At 29.9% G+C, this 25,604-nt stretch overlaps 1 protein-coding gene across 2 annotated transcripts in view; it reads right to left on the reverse strand.

Annotated features, from left to right (window-relative positions):
- LOC106685505 (neurotrimin) overlaps positions 1–25,604 on the reverse strand; it is a gene marked incomplete at its 5' end in the record, with an annotated part of 372,379 nt that overhangs the window by 115,995 nt on the left and 230,780 nt on the right. For both annotated transcript variants that reach the window (XM_067053418.1, XM_067053419.1), the window contains 1 exon segment: positions 17,641–17,851. In XM_067053418.1, the coding sequence (XP_066909519.1) occupies positions 17,641–17,851 (211 nt within the window).

The raw sequence follows: 25,604 nt of genomic DNA on the forward strand, positions 1-25,604 counted from the left end.
TTTAAAATTTAATATTGAAGATGAAAGCTTGTATTTAAACTAACAAACGCTCCTTCTACTCTCAACCATTTTTTTTTTAAGCCAAAGGCTTTGTAAATTAAAAAAAAAAAGAATGAAGAAAAGAGCTATCTATTGAAAAATTACAATGCTTTTGTGAATTTGTTTCAGTTCATCGCACAAACCCCTACCCGTATTTTTACTGTGAAAGATCCTGTCTGCTATGCCATGCATAAGATAATTACGGGATAAGACCTTTTTTATATTATTTTTTATTTAATTTTTTTATAAGTTTATCTATTAGGTTACTCGGAAAAAGAAGGGGTATCGGGATTCTATTATTATCATGGTACCCAACCAACGAGATTGAAAGTTTGAAGAGTTTAACTGTCTGTAAAAAATATATCAAACAAAAGCTCTAAATACACTTGAAAGTATAATTGAACTTTAATTCATTTCAATTTTATTGGGTATATTTAAATGTTGGTTATAATTTTTCTGGAGGACAAGATTGAACATTATTTTTTATTCCTTATCAGATTCTACAACTGACCTATATAATTCCTTGTAGAGAAAGTATGTTATCCCTTAAAATATTACTCTGCAGTAATTTCAAACAGTACTCTGCAAGAATATAGGATGGATTTAAGATTCACAAAGGATATGGATCTCAACTTGGACAAAGTTTTAATTTATTCTGTTGTATAAGCATGGATATCAGCCGTATAACTGCAAAGGAATAGTTGGAGACCTACTTCTTCTTACAATTGCTCGACATATATTTCAATGCGAAGAAGCCTCAATCCATCTGAGTCAGGTCTGCTCAACTTACTTATTGTAATTATTCTTAAGTAAGATTCAATACAATCATTAATAACACAAATACAATCATTAGTGTTTGATAATTCTCCTTCACAGTTGAGTTTCATATTTCATTCCTCTTTTATGAATACTGTAAGTAGTAAATTTCTCTTAGAAATATGGTTCCTCAAGCTTTTAGGAAGCAGCTCTTCCTGGGACTCAATTATTGCATGTTGCTCTGTTTCTTCAGTATAGGCAATCATACATCACCTTAAATAAATATCTTTTAGTGAGTATTGTACAATGATATATTCCATAATGAATTCATTTTCCAATATTTGTCCACGGTTCCATTCGTATTGCAAGTCTTGTATTTCGTATAATATTTTAGTAAAGAGAACACTAGTTTAGTAGGAATAAAATAACTATTATTATTATTATACAAATTAGGTAAGGTATCGTGGTAACATTTATCCTTGATTTTTGGGTCATCTGGCCGTCGATCTTCATAGGATTGTGAAAATGCTAGCGGGGTGTCCCATTATAACAAAGGTTTTAATCACCCTTTACCTCTCCCTTTCCAGTACTTTTCACCTCTCTCCTTTTACCCTCCGTATACGTATAATACATTATATTTTACGTTTTTTTATAGCTATAACTTAGAAAAAGTCATAGTGCATGATCATGCAGTGTTCTAAATACCACTGCGGATGTATTTTATTTTATTTGTGTTACTGTCCTAGTTTTGACTTTGAGCCAATTAGTAAATCAATATACGTCGACATATTAGTCCCCATTGTCTGAGCTTAAATACAGCAATTAAGTTATCATCTTTAATCAAGTTGTAGCTCTAAAGGTTACGGATTACAAAGGAGCTAATTATACCAGAGACAGACTTGGAAAGGAGGATGCTGGAGGTGGTAAATGGTATTAGCAGTGAAGGGTTTCTCCCTTGTTAGCAGCCAAATATACAACCTGCTAAGTCGATAATAACATAACTCCCTATGAACAGAATTAGGGAGTTGCAGACAGTTATAAACTTGGGATAAACTTTCCTATAAAGGAATTTGTGTTGCCCTCCAACAGCCGCAGAGACCACACTCAGTGTCTACGTGGAACGTGTTCCATAACTCGCGCCCTTTTGTCTGTCTCCGTTTGTTGCGTATCGTCTAACCGCATTATCGTTTTGTTTGTTGTTGCTATTGAAATGACAACTAAATATTTTTGATATTTTCCCTTAGATTGGACATAGTTTCACTCCAGCCTTTTTTTTTTTTTAATGACCCCATCATTTCTGACCTAAGCGGGGCTATTTAAAGAGTACAACCCTATTCTAACCATTGTAGAGGGTCAAGTTTTCATTTTGTAAGACCACTACAGAAAAAAAAGTGGTCCTCCCAGGCCGAATTCGAACCGGCGCTGCTGCAGTCACGCACCTCGCAAGGCCACAAGCAAAATCTTTTCACTCCTATCTTTTCCTCCTTTCGTTTGTATGATGAATTTTACTATTCTTGGTACCTGTCTTGTACAAAAATCTTGGAATACTCTGGAAACCACAATAAACTCAATCTTTATTTAGGTTTAAATTATTGTATTTCGAAAATTTATTTTTTGTCTGATTTTTTTTTTTTATTATTTTTATAATACAAAAATATATTATAATTTTTTATAATATTTCCTCATAAATAAATAAAATGTAATAATATTTATGTGATTCATTACAATTTCTTGCATTAGTCAGGGATCCAGCTTTAGAGATGAAGTTGGATCTAAGTTGAAAACCTGCATCTTTAACTGCTGCAAACGGAAAGGGATTTTCTATTGATTTCAATATAGTTTACGATAAAATGATTATATCTTGTTTTAAAATGACCAGAAATATTTTTTACTTTTCATACAAGATGCTATTTAATTATTTTTACTTGTCAAAATTAATTTAACACGTCAACCAAAAATAAAAAAAATATGTATTTTGGCAGTGGTTTTGAAATTTCGATTAGTGATTTCCTATTGAAATTGAACACGAATGTTAATGGCATATGATTGTGACCACAAGACTTTATAGTTCATGGCGATGTCACGTCTCAACTGAGAGCTCCCCAGGAAGCGCAGAAGAGGTTGAGGGCCTAATCAGAAGTTGCAAAGCTGCCACAACTCCTCTAAGCGCTCTCCTGAATATCAAGCGAGGATCGATCCTACTAAGTGGTGTCACAACTAGTTGTCGCCCCCAGGTGTAATGTTAACCAACTCCGATATTAACGGAATTTATGCTCCCTGGTTAAAGGAATTTATTAAACATGTTCTCCGGCGATTTGGGTCAGTATGACTTATATCTGTCAATAAATAAAGCTCGTCATGTATGAGTTTTGTACGTGGAAGAAAGTAGTGGCATTTTTATATAGTTAAAATTTATAGAAAAATTTAGTTATTTTGTAACGAATGTGGGTCAATATTAAATTTAATAAATAGCCTTTGAGCAAAAAAATTTTTTTAATTATACCTATAATATTTTAACATGTAAATTCATTTGTAAAGTAAATTAAGCATAACAATTTTATATTTTTTACAAAATATAATCGCACTGTAAGAATTTATGGAAGGGATGTTCCAAATAAAAATTAAATTTCTTAAGTTGATTAAGAAGTTCTTTGATAGATTGTTAATAAGTGAAGAATTCTAAATCATTGATATGACTCGAATTTTAGAATGATTCGTCCTTAGCTATGAAACTATAAGCTCTAGGGAATGTTGTTCAAATCAACTAGGAAAAAGAATAGAGTGGGGCGGTAAACATTAGTCATACAACAGAACTTTATTATTGCTGATATTCTGACAATTCGGCCTACTATCTACCTCATCTTAGGGGCATGAAACAATATGTGAAGTAGTGGTAGAACTGCCCAACCATGACTGCAGTCATACTATAGCGCTGCACGTCTGCTCTTCATGGTTGAACATTTCTTCAAGTGGATGGAAACATCTGATCTGCAGCAACTATAAATCACCACTCTGTGTTTCGTTTCCACCACTATTGTCTTCTGATTCCTAGAAGTTAATTTGATCATCATTGTAGTAACTTATATTTTCATAGAGAAGGGTGAATCATACTGAAATTCGAGTAATATCAAGCATTTGAAATTCTTCATTTAGGATTATAAATCACCGAATTCAATTGTATCATCAATTACATGAACATTATGAATAACATGAATTTTTATTTGGAATATCTCTGGACTATCAGTTCCTAAATAAGGAATTCCATTCCCTCTACCATACGCCATGAACCAACCGCTCTCTATTTTACTTCCCTTATGTCCAACCAACCTTAATAATATGAAGATTATGAACTATTGATAATATGAAGAACGATCATAAGCATATATTACTTGTAACTATTAAAACTAACTTCTTTTAATATATTTTTCTGTACAAAAAAATTACTTACAAAGTAAAAAAGTAAAATTCGTAAGTAAGTGTTGCCATACTGTTTTGGCCAATATATTGTTCGTTAATAGCTTCAAAATTGTTTTAAAGATATTCCCCTTAAGGTCTCATTATAATAAACTATTTCACATTTTGTTTTATTAATTTTGGATAAACCATTATCTGAAAAGTTTTGAACAAACGAGCATAGGATAAGTTTGAAACTGTTTTTGCTGTGGCCGAATATAAAATATCCGCGGTTTTAGCTTACGACGGGCAAGCTTTGATCAGTGCTGGAGTGAATTAGCTGGAATTCCCTGGAGCCCGGGGCTAGCGGACGAACTTTGCAAAGTGCTAGGCCAGTGTTTATAGCCCTCCTTCCCCTCCGGTAATGATAGCTCTGGAGCTTCTGAGGCCTGCGGAGGCGTCTTATCTCTAGGCATTATGGAAGCAAGCCGTAGGTACCCTAACAATCTCTTATCGTCTACTCATAATTAGTCCAAGGGTTTCATGAAAGTTTATTATGGAAGGAAAAATTAGGATAGGCACGTGCAATTGATCCATAATCATAAAATAATTATCATTACTGCTAAAAACTATTCACTATATGAAATTTTTAGTAGTCTTGGTTGTTAATTAGAACATGCAGCGTTTTTTTCCTTAGTTAGAGTCTACATTTTTTTCTACCGTCCAATTATATATAAATAATAGATAATATGTATTATATTTCATATAATATATGAGCTGAATGATATAATTATTAATTAGTCCATTAATCGTATACACTAATATTTCATTTAATAAATTGAGCTACCTAATTCTGAATGCCATCGATTTGTTTGATTATTTTTTTCCATTTTAATTCAGTAATGTAATGAGTGAATAAAAAAATAAAAATAAAAATTAAGTGCAATGTTTTTTATTTTAATGTTATGTTAAAAATCCTAATACCTAATAATAGCATCTAAGGTCATTAGGGACCCCAATAATGACTTTAGCAGCTCTTTTTCTAAGAAAACCTAAAAAAAAAATGTTCTATATTTCGTGAACAAGGCTGATAAGGAGGGAGACCAAGAATATAGCACTCAGTAAAGTATTCAAGAACTACAAGATGTGTTGATGGATGGAATGCAAATAGAATAGGACTTGAGGTTCTCCCTGCGACACACCTTGGTCTTGATGGAATGTTTAAAAGCACCCCTCGTCTTCCTCCTCGGGCAAAATTATTAAATTTTCAGCCACCCGGCTTTAAACAGAAATGAGAACCCCCTAAGGGGCGAATATACGTCAGGCACAATAATGGAAATTTTTTTTTTAAAATATCAGTTGCTAGTGCATATATATAGTTAGTGAGACGAGTCATTCCGAATTCTGGGTCATAATCCTATCTAAATGAAACTCCAGTTTATTTCAACTTTTCATTACCGTATTAAAATATTGGTTTTATGAATCTCATAAACGCTTGGGTAATCATCTTTTGATATATATCATAAAATCCACAGATATAAAAATCATACGTAAGCTTCATAAATATTTTCTATAAAATCTCAAGTGAGTAGCAATATTTTATATTTTTATATTATATTTTTATTATAGAGTTGTATGTTAAGACTGGTAAAAGATAAAACTCCATTCCAAATATTTGGAATCGAATAAGAACCGTTCATTCATTCACTGAGTTAGTGGTTCACACATTCTTTTAGGTCATATTTTTATTATTGAGAATATATTTGAATTATAAATTTAAACAACAATAATGTTTTCTCTCGTGGAGAGACATTGAACTAAAAATATGTATTTTTTATAATAGCTGAGAAGAAGTAATTAGGAAATAGCTAAATAGAAAAAATTCACTACAGTTGAATTTGGTAACTTATAAATTAGTCTATAGATGTTTTAAACTTTTTTTTTTAAATTAAAGTAAAATCCTCTTAATTCCTGAAATAAGCCCTAGACTAATGCTTTCGAAAGTAATTAAGAGAGAAAGAAGATTGAGTAGGACGTAGATTAGGGGGAAGCTTTCAAGAGAACGGAACAGATAGTCTAATAGATTCAGGCCTATGAAATATTGCCAGTCCCGATAAGGCAGATTGGACCGAACAAAACAAAGCCCTTACAAACAGCGCCCTTTATAAATATTTTGTCTTTTTTTTTGGTTCTAGGGCCGCCCCTTGCATACAATACATACAAAAGGAGCTTTGTATAAGGATACATTGTTTAATCTGCCATATCAATATATAACTTCCTTCAATTATGTAATAATATTTTGTTCACTGCTAAAGGTTTCCGATAAGGCTTTAGTCATATTTTCCTGTAGAATATTAAGTATAAAACTGGGGAACTACTGAAATTTGACAAGATAATGATATGAAAATAACATAAAAATATTATTTATAGAATAATCATAAGTTAATGTATAGTACCGGATATGAACATCGTATGATAAACCTTTTTTTTTTTTAATTTGGTTTATAGTTAATTTTTTTAAAAATTAATTCTTTCACAAATAATGTATAAAAAGTTGGAAATCGGTATTTGAGAGATTATATTTTATCTGAAAATTATTTATTTAATATAATTCAGAAATAATAAATAACTTATCGAATTTGCATTTACGCTCAGCAATAGACTTTTTTAATTTTATTATTTGTAGATAATAGCTACATTTAAAATCTATCTTACTATCAGCAATATTCATAAGAAATGAGATATTATACATTTTTCAACAGAGCACTAGTTTACATAAATACTAGTGTTTGAAACTTTTAATCTGATATACTTAAAAAAAGCAGTTTGGCTTAACATCAATTTCGAAACACCAGGAAAATGATAAATGATTAAAAACTATTAAAAATAAAAAATTTATTCATTTAAAGATTGCTAGGAAAAGGAAAAACTGATAAAAGTAATTCTATGCAAGGTATTTTGTGATGAAGTAACATTTATAAATGTATTACTATAATATATCAGCTAGTAATTAAAAGTTATTAGTGTAGCCAGATTAAAATAATGTTTATGAAATCCAAAAGCATTTTTATATCATTTGATATTTATAACTCTACAACATTATTACCCCTTAGTATAATCAATCAACTTTGAAGTAATAATTTCATGAAAGAAAATATTACTTTTTTTTCGTGTTTACTATTTATTTAAAAATATACATTTTTTTCATAAATGAAATAAATATCTAAATAAATTATTTCCTATTGAAAAAAATAATTAAATACAAATAAATAATCTTCCATAGTCGTTTTTGAATAAATTGAAAATTACTTCAACAAATTTTATTTGTGTTTTCGTCACTACCTGAAGGGTGAAGACGATAAAAAATAATCTTTAGTTTTTATTTTATTTTTATATTTATTTGTTATTAGTTTTATTTATATATTAAAATATCAGTTTTAAATTGATTTCGGGTTTAGCATGATTCATGAACGCTTCATATTAAATCACTTTTTCCAAACCTAATCATGTGTAATGAATTATTCCAAATATCAATATTAATGTACGTTGACATGTCAAGATGAATGACAATTAGGAAGTGTGGGAAATTCCAGATTACATTCCATGGATGCTAGTTGCGTGACATTGTGTTAGCTAAAGCGGCAGGAATGTGAAAGAGATTCCTTGAAGCGTTACTCGCTGATGACAGTTTCTCTGTTCAATGAATTGTTATATTAAACACCGGAATTATAGTTCATCATTTTCACCACTAGTGTTCTCATGAAGGATATAAACCAAAAATTATCCTTTAGATAGTAAAATTAATTAATAAAAAATACAACTTTATATTCCGAATTATAATTCTGAAAAGCTTATATGACATGAGTATAGATTCGATGGAATAAGCACCTCATTTATAGTTTTAATTTACACCATTACTATTTTCATATAGGTTATAAACTAAAATTATCCGTTAGATAATAAAATAAATTAAAAAACAATACAATTTTATATTTAGCATTATATTTCTGAAAAGGCGTATATGACAAGAATATAAATTCGGCCAATTAAGAAATCATGTTATATCTGAAAATGAAAAATATTTAAATAAAGATAATGGATTCGATGATAAGCTTTCATTTTATCTCATAAATATTAATTTGTAAAATAATTATTATATTGCTTCGGAGTGCTACCAATTCTCTACACGTCAATATCATATCATTATGATCTTACATCCAATTTAATTTTTATGTAAATACGGTATATTTAAATATTATTAAATTACTAAATAAATAAAACAAAATATTGCTTCGGGATTCACCCTTTTAACAATCCATTATTCCTTTACTACTTATTACATTTCAACTATGTTTTACATATTGATAAAGTTTAACTGAAAAAAAGGATTTATAGTAAATTAAAGAATTTATTTTTAGTTCCATATTTAATTATATGCCCAATGGCTAAAGGTAATATTGGTATGGCTTTATGTACGTTGTTTATATTTAATTCTAAGTGTATCTTAGATTATAATATCATAAGGATTGTTGTTAAATATCCCAAGGCATTTGTTTCGTAATAATTATTTTAAGTCAATTAAATTAGTAGAGCCCATTGTGGGACATTTTATATTAAAATTAAAAACCTTTTCGTACATAATTAACATTTTGGAAAACATAATTTCTAATTTTAAATTAATATGCTGGTTGAATTAGTGAGTATTTCCGAAATTTGACAAATAAAAATCCGAATATCATTCAAAATGATGTGCTATGCTGGTTAGGCGCCAGTTATTTTCCTACTATTACTTCATTTTGGTATTGCAACAAAATTACTAAGATATAGATGCTCCTATAAAGTGGTTTCTCCCATTTTACTAATAATTGGTGGCTTCTAAGCAATAATTCTATTTTTAACTGCTGTTTCCACGTTACGTAATGTGACGTACAAGTTTTGCCCCCCTTCAATTTATTTTTCATCTTCCAATAATTATAACATAAAAATTTATAACTTCATAAATAGTGAGAATCAATTGAACGAAGATAACTGTCATATTTTAAAAAAAATATACTTGGCCTATTATACAAAATTGCGAGTCCTAACAGCGAAGTGTAATAAAAAAATTTTCTCGTCTCTAATTCCCATTACTGTTTTGTCATTGATGACATACTCGAACGAGGAAATGGTCAATTTCCCATTATTTTACACAATCACAATTGACGGAATCGAATCAAACTGTTGACTTTATGGACAATGGTAGTTTACCCTCCGCAGCTCAAAGCGAACAATGAGCCTATGTCGGTGGTTATAATATTTGATGGAAACAATCATAAGTTCATTTCGGCCATTGTCACTCAACATTTAGTATGTTCCATCAACAATTATACCATTGTCCAACCTGGCTTTTGGAGCGGTAATCAACCAAGGGGTTTATTACTTTTTTTATTTGCAGACACATTAAGATGTGGGTTCAAAAACCCTCAGCCATGAAAGATTTTATTCGAAGTAGTTAGGTCTTTAGTGGGGCCCTTTAACTGTCTGAAGGATAATTGTGTAGTTGGTTAAATAAAATAATAATGATTCGTTGAAGCTAAAGTTAGTTAAAATAAAAATAAATAAAATTATATTATCAAGTTTACAATCTATTATTTAGCGTGAATATATTCCTATGTATATTTAAATTACTAATTATCTATCAGAATGATTGAAGAAGAAAACTCCTCTCATAATTAACAAAAATAGTTGAATAAAAAGCCCAACAGAGTGCACTAAAATAGCAATAGTAGTCCTAGTTGTGAGAATGATGAATCATAGATGAATAAAAAACAAAAATGATAAGCCAGAGACCTCCATGGAGATTAAAAAGAAGGTACATTTTTAAAATTCATTTTCTAAATTAATTAAAAAATAAATTTTGTTTTAAATAAGAATGAAGCAACTATTTTTTTTATTTTTAAAAAAATTATATGCTATATTAATAAATATGTAGTAGATGAAAAGCCTTCCAAAAAATGACCTACAACATTTTTGAAATTAAAATTATTTTAATGAAGTGACTCGGGAGTAAAAAAATAAATAAATAAAAAAAGCCTAAACTTTACCTAAATGTTGAAAATATATATAAGAAATGAATTGGTACAAATAAATATAAATTCTATTCTTATATTCACAAATAGTGGGTTTAATGAAGGAATTTTTAAAATAATTGATATTAATATAAAAATAATTCCCACTAAAACAAGAAAAATTTATTGTGGTGACGTTCCAAGACTACTGTTCTTATAATCATACCCTAAAGTTAAAAAAAAAAATTGAAAAAAGAAACCTTAAGTAATCATTAAACACTAAAAGAGAGAATTAAGATTAAAATAATTAAATAGAAACATTACTTACTGTATTAATCTTAATTTGTATTTTGTACATTTTAGTGTTTAATAATTAGTTTAAAAAAAAAATACTATTTCAAAAAACTGTTGATATTTTTTTTCACCGTATGAGAACAATTAAGTCCCTAAACGTCACCACTATAGAATTGTTTTATTATCGACTAAACCTCAAAAATATACATTATTACCAGTCATAAAAGGGAAATATAATATATAAGAAAGAAATTTGAAAGAAGGGAGAATTCTATTCTTATTAATATTGAAAATAGCAGAAAACTATTTATTAATAAATAGTTTTTCTGTTATTTATTCATTAATAAATAGTTTTTTCTGCTATTTTTGTTCATTTATTGGCCACTATACGGATCATCTTCTTACGATTAAGTAAATAATGTTAACTAATTACCTTTGAAGATATATTAATTTTTAAATCACATCTAAAAATTAACGAAAGTCTGGAACACAATCAATTCCTTCGGTATCCTCTTTCTATCCATGCAAAAGATGGGCACGAGGTAAATGCCTCAGGAGTAAACAGCTCGATATCCCCAGCAAAGATCCGTCAATCCACCGATCCACCGAGGACCCATTTATATGCAAATGGAAGCTGCTGCCCACGCTGACCGACTTCTATGAATATTTACTCTTTGTTTTCTAATCTTAGTGCCGCTTCACGAGGGGCGATCGCCCGACCCTGTAAGACAACCTTCAAAGGAGCTGACCCCAGCAAGGCTAAGTCAATCCTTTGCATCAGCACTGTACGTAGCAGATGGAATAACTTATCTCTTCCAGCAACGACTTATATTCTCCAAACATATAGTTCACTTGTGTGTTTACTTATTACCATACTCCCATTTGGCACTCAAAGATTGCTTACAGGATTTCTTTTCCACTATTTTGTTAACCTACTTTTTAGATGATTAGAAGTTTTATATTGCCTTAATCATTCAACTCTTCTATTGCGTTTGAAATTTTAAGAATACTAAACAAGACAGGTTTTTTAATAATTTTAGTACAGAAAAAAATATCCTACGCCTATCTCCAAGAGGTAACGCATAACAGGTCCAATTTAAAATTTAATGACTTTAAATTAAAAATGTTTACTTAATTAAATATAACTATAATTATACTTGTTTCGACGGTATAAGTTAAGCTCACCATACAGAGTACTCTATGGACATAAAATCAGGCTACCCCTTACCTATCCTATCAATAAAAAAAACAAATGTTAATGTTTTTGGTAGGTTTGTTTATGCTGAATTAAAATGTGAACGAAGCAAATCAAGTCAAGTCAAGTCAAGATAATGATGATGAGTTTATTGGGCGAAAGATTGAGCCAATCGGATCAGTCGCGTTCAGTAATTTTCTTTACAGTTACTCCGCTTTGTAAAATAAAAGATCCTTTGTAAATGGAAATATAATGGGTTTAAAACTTTTGTTGAAAAGTTTCGAAGCTTTGTTCAGTCGAGACTGCGTGATTCGACTCAGTAAAAGGATAAGACCTTTCAGTGCACAAAGCCTTCATCCACTTCTCGATGCTAAGCAAGTCACATTAAGCTTGTCAATATGCTTACCATTATATTCCTTTACATGTTTCATGTCTGGAATTACGTCATCAGGAGTTTGACGCTGTGATTTTGTCACATCAAATGTTTTATAACTTCTTATGTTCTCTATAACTTCGTGGTTTTATTGATATATATATATCTATCTGACGTGTAGAAAGCGTATTTAATAGAAATCATGAACATACAGTGGTAATTGAAACAGTCTATGCATTGTGGTCTAAACGTTTATTTCCATGAACTAAAAATAAAAGTATTATGGAAATGTTCATATTGGTTTTTTTCATACAGTTTTCCTTTATTTTTTACAATAAAAACTTAGAATAAATTTTTTATAATTATTTAAATCTAGTTTAATAAAGAAATTAACAACATTAATAACAAAAACGAATACAAATAAAGTTTCGAATAAATATTTATTGTTAATTAACTATAGATTAAAATTGAATTAATAAAACAATTTATGAAAATAATAAAAATATCTATCATTATAGCACAGCATGTATGCATAATTTTGATCAGGTTTTGATATGGTCGAGTTACTCAATTTAAGTGTAAAACCATGGATGCATCATTGTGTCGATAACTCTCGGTATGTAACTCCGAAGAAACGGAAGGTATCATTCAATTCTTGGGATCTTGTCACAAGTATAGTGAAATTAGAATAAAATATTTTGGGCAGCGGGCCTGCTCTTCAGAAGAATTATTCAATTTACTAAAATGTTGTAATTGGAAAGCTCTTAGCAGTACTACAGGCTACACTAGAAAGAGCTCAGTTAGTTAACATGTGAGGGATAAATTCCATACCACAGTTCCTTATAAGTTTGATTTTATTGTTTTGTTTAACTTAAATACTAGACTTTTTTTTTTAAGTTTTGTTATTTACGTGTTGTAGTTAAAATTGTACACAGGCTTTAACGTACGAATATTTTTTCATTGTCTATGTGTTCTTAGATGTTTGAATTGATTTTTTTTTCTTATAACTAAACATATTAAAAAAAAAATCGATTCCACTAAAATCACAAATCAAAAACCTATTTCTTGTGAAAGGTTATAATTTAGGAACTCATATTAATACAGTAAATATAAATTATCATTAATTATGATCTACAAACATTTAATTTATTTAATCAAATGTCAGTTCTTAATAGGAGTTACAAAGCCATTGCTTTATATAAAGAATTTGTATCTTACTAGCCCAAAAATTTTGATGTTTTTACCGACTAAAATTTTAAAATAATTATCCTTTCATAACAGTTATACTTTAATTTTAAAATTAAAAATTAATACTTATATTGTGAAATATTATGAAGAATATTATATAGATTCGGACCCTACTTGAACAGATTATCAATTTGTTCGTAAATAGTTTATCACCTCTAGTCGGTATTAAATATTTATATTATTATTTTTAAAGCTAGTATAGACAATATTTTTAAATATTCCTATGTCTAATTACTACTCAGAGTTATTATTTTTTTTTTTTATGTGCTATATTCACAAAAAGTGAGCAAGTTCTTAAATAATAATTAACTACTGCATATTACGATCCTCCAGTGTCCTGCATTAGCCTACAGAGCTCCTTAAGAGATTTCTCGAGGAATATAAAAATCAAGACGCCCATGAAGAACATTAGGACAAAGCGATGGGCCCTCCAGTTGGACCAGGCAACAGATGAGGGTTCTCTCCAGCTACCTCAACTCATTTGAATGACAATGGCTCTGGAGAATGTTCTTCAGACAATTTTTCCGGCCTATTTTCTTCATCGAGAAACAGAACTATCCCAAGGGTCTACTACGCACTTAATCGTTCGTTCGTAACTACACACTAAAACCAAGTAATAAAACTAAAACAGTTACTAACTTAGGGAAGTAGTACAATAAAGGATTAAAATGCAATTTATGTCTACAGAGGAAAAACGAATTAACCCCTTTTTTTCTTTTTGTAAATATAAGTGACAACAGTTTTTGATAAAGTCTGAGGTGTCGAACACGATGATAAACACAAAACAAGATAAAATTATCTTATATTGCTTAACATAGCATTTAAACTTCATTTAACTTAGTGATGTCCGATTAAATTCCATAGTAAAGCTTGTTCTTTGGAACATTTAGATAAAGAAGAGAAACCTAATTTTATATTCTATAGTCTTCAATTTTATAGGACCATGAAATTATAATGAATGCATAATAAATTATCTATTTTCATTTATGGTCTATTTCATCCGTCTGACCCTTTCCAACTTTAAATCATATTAATTGCATAACTTTCTATTCATCCAGTTCTAAAAGATCAATCAGAATTAGTGAAATAATAAAAGCGATTGAGAACCCGAAAGTTCGATGCATATATCTCCAATCCTATTCTACACACGTCTATCTAGTAACGCAGGTTCAAACACAAATCCATAAGATCAGTCTTCATGCAATCCTCACACCTACGTTTTGGTGAAATTCTCGGACGTTTATTCTTTGGATAAGTGTTTATTATCTTTATAGGTATACATTTACTGAGTGCAGTTCACGCGATTTAGGCGTTGCATATCCCTCTAAATCCATCGGCCGACTCATTCTTCTGCCCGAATATTTTACTCAATAATTTATTTTCAAAAGCCTCAGAGAGCTGTTACTCTCTTTATGTAAGGTTTCGCATCTTCGTTACGCATCCGTATAGAACAGAAAGAAAATATATGAATATATAGATAATTTTATTTTTTTTATATCCGTTATATTTTCTATAAGAATTAGTACAAATAGTAGACATTATCAAAACTATTCAGAAAATGAACATTCTCGTACCAATGTAAATGGAAGATACTTAATGACTAATTATTATTTCATTCGTTGAGTTTCTGTATTTTTATTTTTCTCTGAGGGACTAAAACCCAATTTTATTACCTGTTGTATTGTTCTGAAAGGACTGTACCAAAACAAAGATAGAATATTATCAGCTATTACGATTTGATAATCCAATTAAAGAAGAGTTGAAACGTTTTTACAACTAATTAATGAAGCTACTAAACAACTTGAATATTTTTTTACACAGAATTTTTTCACCATAAAATTAAGACGCAGGTTCATCATAATATTTTAAATAGAATTTGTAAGGAGATACTTTGCTTACAAAATGAAGCCTCCTCTCAGAGCCTTTCCAGTAAAAATAATTCTACTCTGATTACCTTGCTTGATACCTTCTCGGATCATACCTGTTGATGGCATGAATCTTGTGCAGGCCTTGACACTCGATACCCCTTTCCTGGTATCACTTTCTTGCAAAAGGGAAATTAAATATTACCTCATTTTCTTGACAGAGTTGATGAAATTTAAATTGAATGTAAATAAATTTAAAAATCCCGATATAACACAGACTTATATTAGTGAAATAGATAATATTAGACGAATTTTATTATCATCGTTATCAATATAATAAAACGTTCAGATGCGTACATACGTGTCCGAAATTGATTTCATGACAATTTCATATCGATCAACGGAATAATTTGGTATTTTTGTTATTGAAATCAAAGGTAATCTTCTTTTTATTTCATTGTGTTGCATTGCGCTCTAATATACATTCAGAAATTATTAATAAGGATAAGAAAGCACAATTAAATAATGTTTACTGAGATATATAAAATAAATTATACAAGAAAAAATAAAAAAATTAAGTTTAAAGTAAAATAAAATTTTAAGTAAAGTATCAAGCAAATATTTAGAAAGAACAATGAAAAAGTCAAATTTTATTGTTATTGTTGTTTCTATCCTGTTTATTAACATCGTCTTCAAGAAATTAGACTGGATAACTTTTCGTATTCTTTTTGTATCTAAGGGAGATTGATAATATTTAAAAGTACGGAGATCATCAAATCTGTGATCCACTGGATAACCTCTGCACAGTATTGTTATAAATTAGTTAGTGGAGAAACCATCCAATGAAGATACGTAGTATATCCACCTAATGTAGCAGCTCTACTCCAAGTATCTTGTCCCTGTTTAATCAGGAAATGGGATATTGTAAAGTGTTAGTTGAGGGCAGTCAAAACGTCTAAGTGTAAATGTAACCTGATTCGGGTTTTTTTTTTTTTTTGTTAATTTTTGTTCGCCATCTAACAAAACAATTTTATAATAAATTTAAATGTGTATGTACGTTGTGAAAATCTGTGGTCGAGTTGGCATCCGTGGAAAGTATTACAAAGTCGTCTGTGTGTCAGTTTGTGGAATGTAGGAAGTTAATATAGGGTACAGGACCGGACTAAAAATGGTGCCCTGCACCACCCCTGTGCCGATTTGACAATAGTCAATATATTTTTCATCCTGATCAATTTAGGGTACCTGGTAAATATAATTCAGGTCAGAGAAGTACGATCAGTAAGATGGGCTAGTAAGGTTTATAGGGTTTAGTATCGAACCTATACATAAACGTTAATAAACACTGATCCGAAGGGTAAACGTCAGAGGGGTGGACCGAAACGAAGATGAAAGGATTGAATCAAGACTGATCTGATAGATTTGGGTTTGGATGAGCGTCATTGAGTAGATGTGTGTATTCAGCGATTAGTAGTATCGGCATCGAACCTTTGAGTTAGCTAAGCATTCATTATTATTATAATTATAAATAGAATAATTTAAAATATATCGTGTTTTTCCTAATGATTAAAACTTTACTTGGAAAACCGCAACTAAATGAACCTCATTTAACTTTACTATAATTGCTTAAATTATGATTTGCTGTATTGTGGAGTGATGTAGTAGGCCTATAGAGCTCCATCAACGAAAAGATCGATACGCATTATACTCTATTATACTTTTCAATAGAGATTCAATAAAGATATCAAAAACTTCCATTACTCTTATATGATTATATATTTTATGTATTATCAGTAACCAAATTGAAAATAATATTAAATCTAGGTAAAGTATGACGTCAGGATTAAGGGAGGAGCTATTGAGCCTTCTCTCCCCTCAAAAAAATTATTACAGGACTATTAATTCGATATTTTCATTTTAGATTCATTTGATTATTTTATGAGAAATTTAATAAATTAAATGTTTAGAGCTATGTGATCCCTTCCCTTATCGCTTCGGTATCCAATCTGCGTCGGTATACTTTAAAAGAATATATTTTGTGGAAAATAAAATTATTTATTGGATGATGAAATTTAAGAAAACGTTCAACTTTTGATAATTTACCGGGAATAGCATAATAATTGCTGGTAATTAGAATTTTGTTTCCACAGTATGATAAAATAAAAAATAAATTTTCTAAATCATTAAACCGATATAAGAGAAAATTTTAATTAATTTAGATACATCCACATTTTTTTTTTGTTATATATAAGAGATTTTATTTTATTTGTTACTTTAAGACTGTAAAACGCACCTTCGATTTTTGTGGTATCATAGACAGTTTATACAGTATCATAGTATAAAAAGACGAGTCTTCAGAATAAATAAAGAATTTATTATTATTATTATTACAATAAAACAATTTTAATTTGTTAGTTAACATGAAGTACTCACCGACTACGTTAAGATGTATGAAGTGGGACATGTGCGGCGTAGTGCTGATCTGACACTCATATATACCGGAGTCCCTGTGCTGTGGGTATTTGATCTGGAGGCTCCAGTCTTCGGTACTCTGGTGGTGTATGGCTCTGAACCTCTGGTCCGAGGTGTACGTGTACCTTCCCACTGTCAGAAGGTGGATGTCCCGATGCCTTACCCACGAGACCTGTAAAAGGAAAATTGAATTAACAACTTGTAGCACTGTGTATACGATAGGAATAGTTGATGACTAATTCAATCAAGAATCAATTATTCATATAACAATAAACTTCAGTCCATTATAACAACCATAAAACTGTTAAAACAAGACTATTTTTCTGCTGATTGGAAATAAACTGCTTTAATTTGTTCCGACGTTTCGACCTCAATTTCAGGCCTTCTTCTGAGTGACTTAATGAAAGGAACCAATCAAACAATCTAATATATTATTTCGCTTCACTGAACTCTGTCAATATCCATACGTTTCGATTTGTCTCAATCATAATTATCGGTTTAGTAATTCATTCTAACTTAATGTACACTCAAAAACATCGTCAGTACATCAATAAATTTAAATATCGTTCTTACAGGAAAGTATTTCAGTGATGTTTGTAGTTTGGTTCCACAACCAACACTTATCAACATATAATTAAACCTATATCATAGACATCACGAGATAAGGCAGATTTCAAAAGTTGTGGCTCTTGCTTTAACGTAACTCAGCTTTCACTGATGAAAGTTAGGAATTCTTCATTTATTAATAAAATAAAGATTTCTTAAAGTAAGGGTTTTAATGCCTAAATCATCAATGTCCTGAAATTAATTAATAAATTAAAGATTCTTGAAATTATAGGAAGAATATTAAATAATAATTACTAATGTTACTACCCTTGATGTAATAAATATACATAAAGAAAAATTTAAAAAAAATTTAAATTGACAAAATAAAACAACCATAATAGCGATATATGAGGAGCGTTCTATCAAAAGTTAATATAATCACTTTCTAAAATTATTTTTGGACAGATTAAAATTCAATATCTAGACCTATCTAGTTTATTTAAAATTTTACAGTTGCTCCAGTCAAACAAGTATGAAAAATAAACATTTTCAAGAAAAATTTAATTTCATAGTAATGTTTTGATAATATCATTATAAGAGAATGAAAAAAATGGGAGTATTGACATTTGATTGAATACCCATCTGTTTATAATTATTGTACCTCAGAAATTTAATAATTCATATAAAATACGAACTAGTGCAGAAAATAAAAGTTACCTAACTATTTTATATATAGTTATCAATATACTAAATTTGCTATCATCATGAAATAGTTCTATCCTCGAATTTCAGAATATGAACAAAGATGTAATAAAGTTAACAATTTAAATTTGAAAACGTATCTGAAAATATTAGAAAAAAAAATTGTTGATATTTTACTTTTGATATATTATTATCACACTCACAATGAGTGAAATGGGGAAACTGGCTACGTAAGAATATCGACAGTTGCCTATAGTCTAAACTATAGTTCGCCTAGTTGCTATTTCGTGATGTCTACTGCATTCTCTTTAATAACTGTTTTAAAAAAATTTCTGCAAATAAAAAGCTCTAAACGGTTATCACTGAAATGGCAACATAAACAATTTCATGTCCCATAGAGCTGTAACACCGTTATTGGAAATAACATAATTCAGAAGGTTTTAAAAGAAAATAAATAAAAGCGTGGAGATTGAGTTGTAGCAGATTTTTAAAAATTACTGGTCCTATCACTTAGGGCTCATAAAACCTTTAGCCGGCCATTACTAAATATTTAGGAAGCTCTTTTACGATCCGAACATTATTCGAGCTGCCGTAAAATCCAGCCATTTCATTGGCTATTTCAACTTTAGCCAGGTCCAATTAGAGCTGATAATGGCGGGCCGTTCCATCACCGTATTAAATATCGGGAATATAACGGATCCACACGGATTTAATCGTTCCGAATATAAAAATAATAATAATTTATTTAAAACTTTAATTTTTTTATTATTTGTTTTTATAATATCTATTAATAGTTCATGGTGAAGCTGAGCTGAAATTAATAAGCTGTTGGTTACAAAAATATTCTCCTTTTTTAATCGCCTTTTTTATTCTTTTTAATACGTTTGCTATTCATTTCGGATCTATGTATGGCTTAAACATAGAGGTATCGCGCAGATGTTATGATAGGTAGCACTTTTCAGTTTTAAACTAAAAACTATCTTTCAGTTCGAAATTTTTTATACTTTTTAAAATATCTATGAAACATTCAGAACATTTTTCCAAAGCAATTTTTTTAACTTGTGTTTTTAATAATTATAGTTTTCTTTGTACCTCCGTAACTGAAAAAAATACGTAATTTTTTATTTGATCTCAATTAAATTTTTCTTTACGATAGTTATTTCTAAATATGTATTCAACAGGACTTTTTTAATTGTAATATTATTTTAATCAATGAAACATAATAAATATTCCCTTTTTAGTTAACACACTTTTTATGTCATCATTTCACTAAAGTTTAACTGGTTCTTCACCTATTTTATACTAGAAACTCTATCCTATTATGAACTCTTTTTTTGATAAAGTTTCGTTTTTATAAACTAAACTAAATAAAAGCAGTTTTTATTTAACAGGTTTTTTTTCTTAAAAAATAATCTCAAATTTCTAAAGGAAAATAAAATTATATATATAATCATAAATAATGATTTTATAGTAATCCTATTTAGTGAAACTAAGACAAAAAAAGGTTCTTATGATATCAACCGTATTTCACCAAATTTCATGAGTTGAATTATTTCCAGAGAGCTTTGGGATTGGCAATATCCCGCCTTACAGCCGTGTCCTCCAGAAAAATTTCAATATCCGCCTTTTATGCCTCCCCAAAGGGAGTCATCTCGCGCCTCGAAAACTTATGGAGTCGAATAAAGTTCCATGCAAAGCCCCTGCTCGTCGAGTTTCAGAAATAAACATGCCTTCCTCCGTCCTTGGACCATCAAACGAGGTTAGGAGCGCTCAAGAACGTGTTCTGAATCTGTCGCACCGGCCGTAAAGGTTTTGAGCAACAGCGTCTTCTTCTGCCATACACATCTTACTTGGAATTTGTATAGCTACTTTCATTCTAGGCGATATAGAAGATATTTTCGAGAAAGTTCTAACAACATGAAAACATAACAATAAGATTTATATTTTACGGTATATATGAACTTTAATAATAATAGTAACTTTGTTCGCTTCTAAACCATCAAGATTTGGTAACTATGATATAACACATTAATTTTTCAAATAGCATAAGGGATAGAGCTATCTCTAATGGCAATATTTCCATTCGTTGAAAGGTTTTAATTAATAATTATGAAAAAAAAAAACTGTATGTTTTGGTTAATACAAAACATCACAACACAAACTATTAAACTTCATAGAATTTATATGCTTAAGTACAATTTTGATGTTAAAAGAAGGAAAAAAACCTACATAAAAACTTACTAATCTAAAAAGCTGACATTAACTATCCCTGGTGGCTTTAGTCTACTGGAAGCGAAAACGACCAATTAATCTTTAAAACGCAATCGAGCGAAATTCAGCGATCTTACGACACTACAACTAGGGACTAATACTCAGCGCTAAGGCAGGCTACAACGAGCGAAATCCAGCGACCTTGCGCTACAATTCTGAAGCGAGTGATCGCTTAAATTTCCTAATGGTTCCAACCATATTTAATTCTTGGCGATTTCAAACGATCACTTCCAGTAGCCTTGTAGCTCGTGTCGCTAAATTTCGTTTGTTGTAGCCAGTCAACATTTAATAATAATAATACATGGTCGCCTAATGTCGCTCGATTTTGTTTTATGGATCCATCGCACAGTTCAGTTTTAAGTGAACGAGATGTGTTTGATAGATCTTATTAGAGACAGTAAAAATATATATTTTAATATAAATAATATATATAATTTTAATTAATGCACAATTATTAGTTTAGTTATTGTGTAAGTATACACAATAACAAATTATTTGTTATTGGAGAAAGTGGTGAAATTCTATCATTATACATACAGAGGTAATGAAGCCACTTATAACTAACAATTGAAATATGATTATTATATTTCATGCTGTTCTCTTGCGGAAGAAGGTTATTTTGAAACCAATACTTGAACAGAAGATTTTCAATGCTGAACGCTTCAGGTGTTATGGGTTTCATGGAATTGTAACGCAATAGTACGCAATAATTTTTCTTTTTTGTTAAATTCCGTGCCCAGCGACCCCCCACCCTTTACCAATAGCTGTCAGCAGTAACAACCGTACTGCATTCACCTCTGACCAATTTCATTACAGACTAGGAAAATCCAGCTTTTTTGCTCCGCAATAAAAGGGACAGTAGAAAGCTGTATCGGAAGTGCTTAGGCACACCTGCCTCCTAATATCGCCCTGGTCGTTAACATGCAGGACAGGACACATAGAAATGCTGCCTAGCTCCACTGTTTCTAATTACCCTTTTATGTTGATATTGCTACGGGTTTGGCTTAAATTGTTGATATTTCAATTGTTTTTGTTGAATATTTATTTTTTTTAAAAATCAATTACAAATGGGATTGAAGAATTATTTCTGATTCATTACTCTATTCGTACACAAGGTTTTATCCAAACACTTTATCCATTCTTCATCCAAATACGACTTTTAATAATTGTGAAGAATAAATATAGTAAGATTACAAGAGAGAATATAGAGCAATAGTACAGTGTACATAGAAATAAACGATAATATGAAATGCTATGTGATATGAAGATGTCAAACCATAAATATAAAGTATAGACGCTATGCAAGTAAAAATGGAAGAATAAAGATCAAATAAAAAAGAAAGGGAAACCCCAAAATACAAAGGATAGAAAAGCATAGTAGATGAAGGAAAATTCTTTAAAAGTAAAATTTTACTTTTATCTAAATCTTTCTTTCCTGTTTATTTTTCGTTTTATTCCGACTTAGTACTACTATTAAATTTCTATTATTCATAATTCCATTTTATAAATGACTTTTGTTGTTCAATGCTTACTTTCTAATGATGTATTTTTTCATTATATTAATTTTAAAAGTTTCACTCAATCAATCGTTTGAACCAGCGTTGGGACAAACGTTCATAGCATGAAGTAGGCTTTGCGATGTGATGGTATATGTATTATTACTAAGTTGCTTCCAGACTTTTTCAGTTTTTCTTTCCCATAATGGGTTGTCTGGCAATGTACTCCCTTCTCCAAGCAGTCCTTCCACCGGGTTGGGGGTCTTAGTTAGTAGTATTTCCATAATACTAACAAAAACTAAAAAAACTAACAGGTACTTATAAGAGGTGGCAATAAAGATAAGGTATGTGAAAGCCAATTCACTGAAAACGGTTTAGTAATAACAAATAAATGAAAAAAAAAATGGTTTACTCTAACTCTTGAAAGATAACTAGCTAGGCAAATAAGATACAAAAATAGTTTATTTTTCCAGATGGGCTGATAATAAACTGCATCACCTTGTCCAAATAATACTAAATTAGTTTAGAAGAACGCATAGGAAAACGTAGGTGCCGAGTTACAAAGCAATTGTTCTTACCCGCTTTTGACAGATGGGGAAGGATGTGGTAAGAATTCATGCGCCACTGCCCCGCGCCGACACAGACCGCATCGAACGCTCCCGTCCCATCCTGGTCCTATTCCAGGACCGGGCGAATCGGAATCCTCATGGTATTTATGACATAGTGGATGGGAGGGAAGAGGGGAGTCTTCCCTTAAATAGAGGAGACGCCGTCGAAGGGAATCCCGGCCCAATATCTCCCTTCCTCCTCCAACCGTCAGCTCATATCTGCCTTGTCCTGGATCATCTCTCATATCCCTCCATCCCGGAACATGTTATTGTTTTTCCCAATGGGACTCTTATACACATGTGCCCCTCTCATACGGAAATTCATTACTTCATTTTCTGCATTTGGATTCGAAATGGGAAAATACATTATTTCTATGTCCTCTGGCACTAAAAGAATTTTTGTCATTTCCTTTTTGTATAACAAATAGTCACAACATTGTGGAATTTTAATTATCTAATCAATTTCAAAAATTAAAAGTAAGCTTAATGACAAAAATAACAATAAATGACATAAAAGTGTGGGAAAATGTTTTGTACAGAACCAAAGAAAGTTCATTAGAAGAGTTTTCTCTTTCTCAGGGGATCAAAGCTTTCAATTACATAATTAACTTGGCATACCTATAAGAAGTCAAGATATGTAACTAAAATTATTGTATAGTATTACTAGTATATGGTACATAATTATTTTCTTACATTACATCATTTTGTTTCTTTTAACCAAACAGAAAAAAAATACTTTACCAAATATACAATTTTGTTGTATATTTTTCCATCGTACATCTTGTACAATTAAAGAAATATTTATATGTAATAATTTTCTTTTTCAATTACATTAGTAATTGACAAAGTATCATAGAAAACTTCAAGGAAATATCTAATTAAATATAGGAAAATAAAATTTAAAATTTACTCGAACTATTCCTAAAATATGCAAAACCAAATTGATCATTTTGATTAATTAAAACTGATAGCCATTTTAAATTTTAAATTTTCATTATTCAAATAATTCTATTACAAAATCCTGTTGGTTTAAGAAAGTCAAAACAGATAAAGATGTGAAGCGTATTAGGAACATACTTCAGAATATTGTTTTTGAGGCTTACTTCACCTTAAAGTGCCAAATAACGTGAATGAAAAAAATAATGAATTGCCCGAAGGTTGCAATGCATGATTAATTGTTTAATAAAATTGATAAAATAATAACATAAAGGTAATAGTCGGAGAACAACTCTATGGATCCGAGGGTGGATTTTACCCCCAAGTCTTGTAAGAGTTGTTATAACAAATGGTTTGATTTGGAAGGAGATATTGGAATTCTCCCGAAGTCGGAGCTGGTGAACAAACACTGAACAGATATTTCTCAGATAAGAACTGAGTGAATCGCTAAATTAGGAAATGTAATTACTACATTTAAATGTTACTATATAATTATTATCAGAAAGTGGTAAGTAAACTATTTGTGCAATAATTTAAAACTTGATTCACATGTGATAAAAAAAAAATGAGAATCATAAAAAAAATTGATTAAATATCTTTTGATAAATAATTTTTTGAATCATACCTACTTATTTAAGAAAAAAAATAGTAAATTTTTTGCAAAATATTTTTCTCTGTTATAAATGACTAAAATTTAAAAGATTAACTATGATACACTGCAGAAAAAAAATCCTTAAGAGTAAATCCATTTGAATTTACTCAATCAGAATTAATATTGTTACTTCACAATTTTGATTTAAAAAAATTGTTTACTATAATATATGGGGAGTTCAAAACAAGGCAGTTTTTGAGTATGGAGGACAGAATATATGAACAAATAAATCGTTATGCAAATTATTGAGAATGCTGCTGGCCACTTTGCTTATTCACTTTCCTTTTTCTAATATTATTCAATTTATACTTTCAATTATAACCTTATCACTCACTTCATCAACAATATTTTATATTGTTGTTGTATTCTATTAATATTGTATTGTAAATCAATAGTTATACTTGAGAATGGCCGAAACGTAGCAGTGGAGTAATAAAAAAATATGTTGAGACTAAATGGACACTTTTTTTATAATTTATAATATTTAAAAAAAACAGCATATAAAATGGAATAAGTCTTAAAAAAAAATTGTAAAAATTAAAAAAATGTCGAGCAGTCTGCTCGAGGTGATTTGAAATGGGTAGCCAAAAAAAAAAATTTAACTCTTACATTAACCTCTAAATGTCATCCAGCAGATTGTATTGTATGATTTTTCTTCTATATATCAACTGCTCATGGCTCCAAAATAGCTAATGCTCATTATATATATATATA

Source organism: Halyomorpha halys, unplaced genomic scaffold (assembly GCF_000696795.3).
Source record: "Halyomorpha halys isolate HHAL.00 unplaced genomic scaffold, Hhal_1.1 Scaffold705.1, whole genome shotgun sequence".
Taxonomy (NCBI): domain Eukaryota; kingdom Metazoa; phylum Arthropoda; class Insecta; order Hemiptera; family Pentatomidae; genus Halyomorpha; species Halyomorpha halys.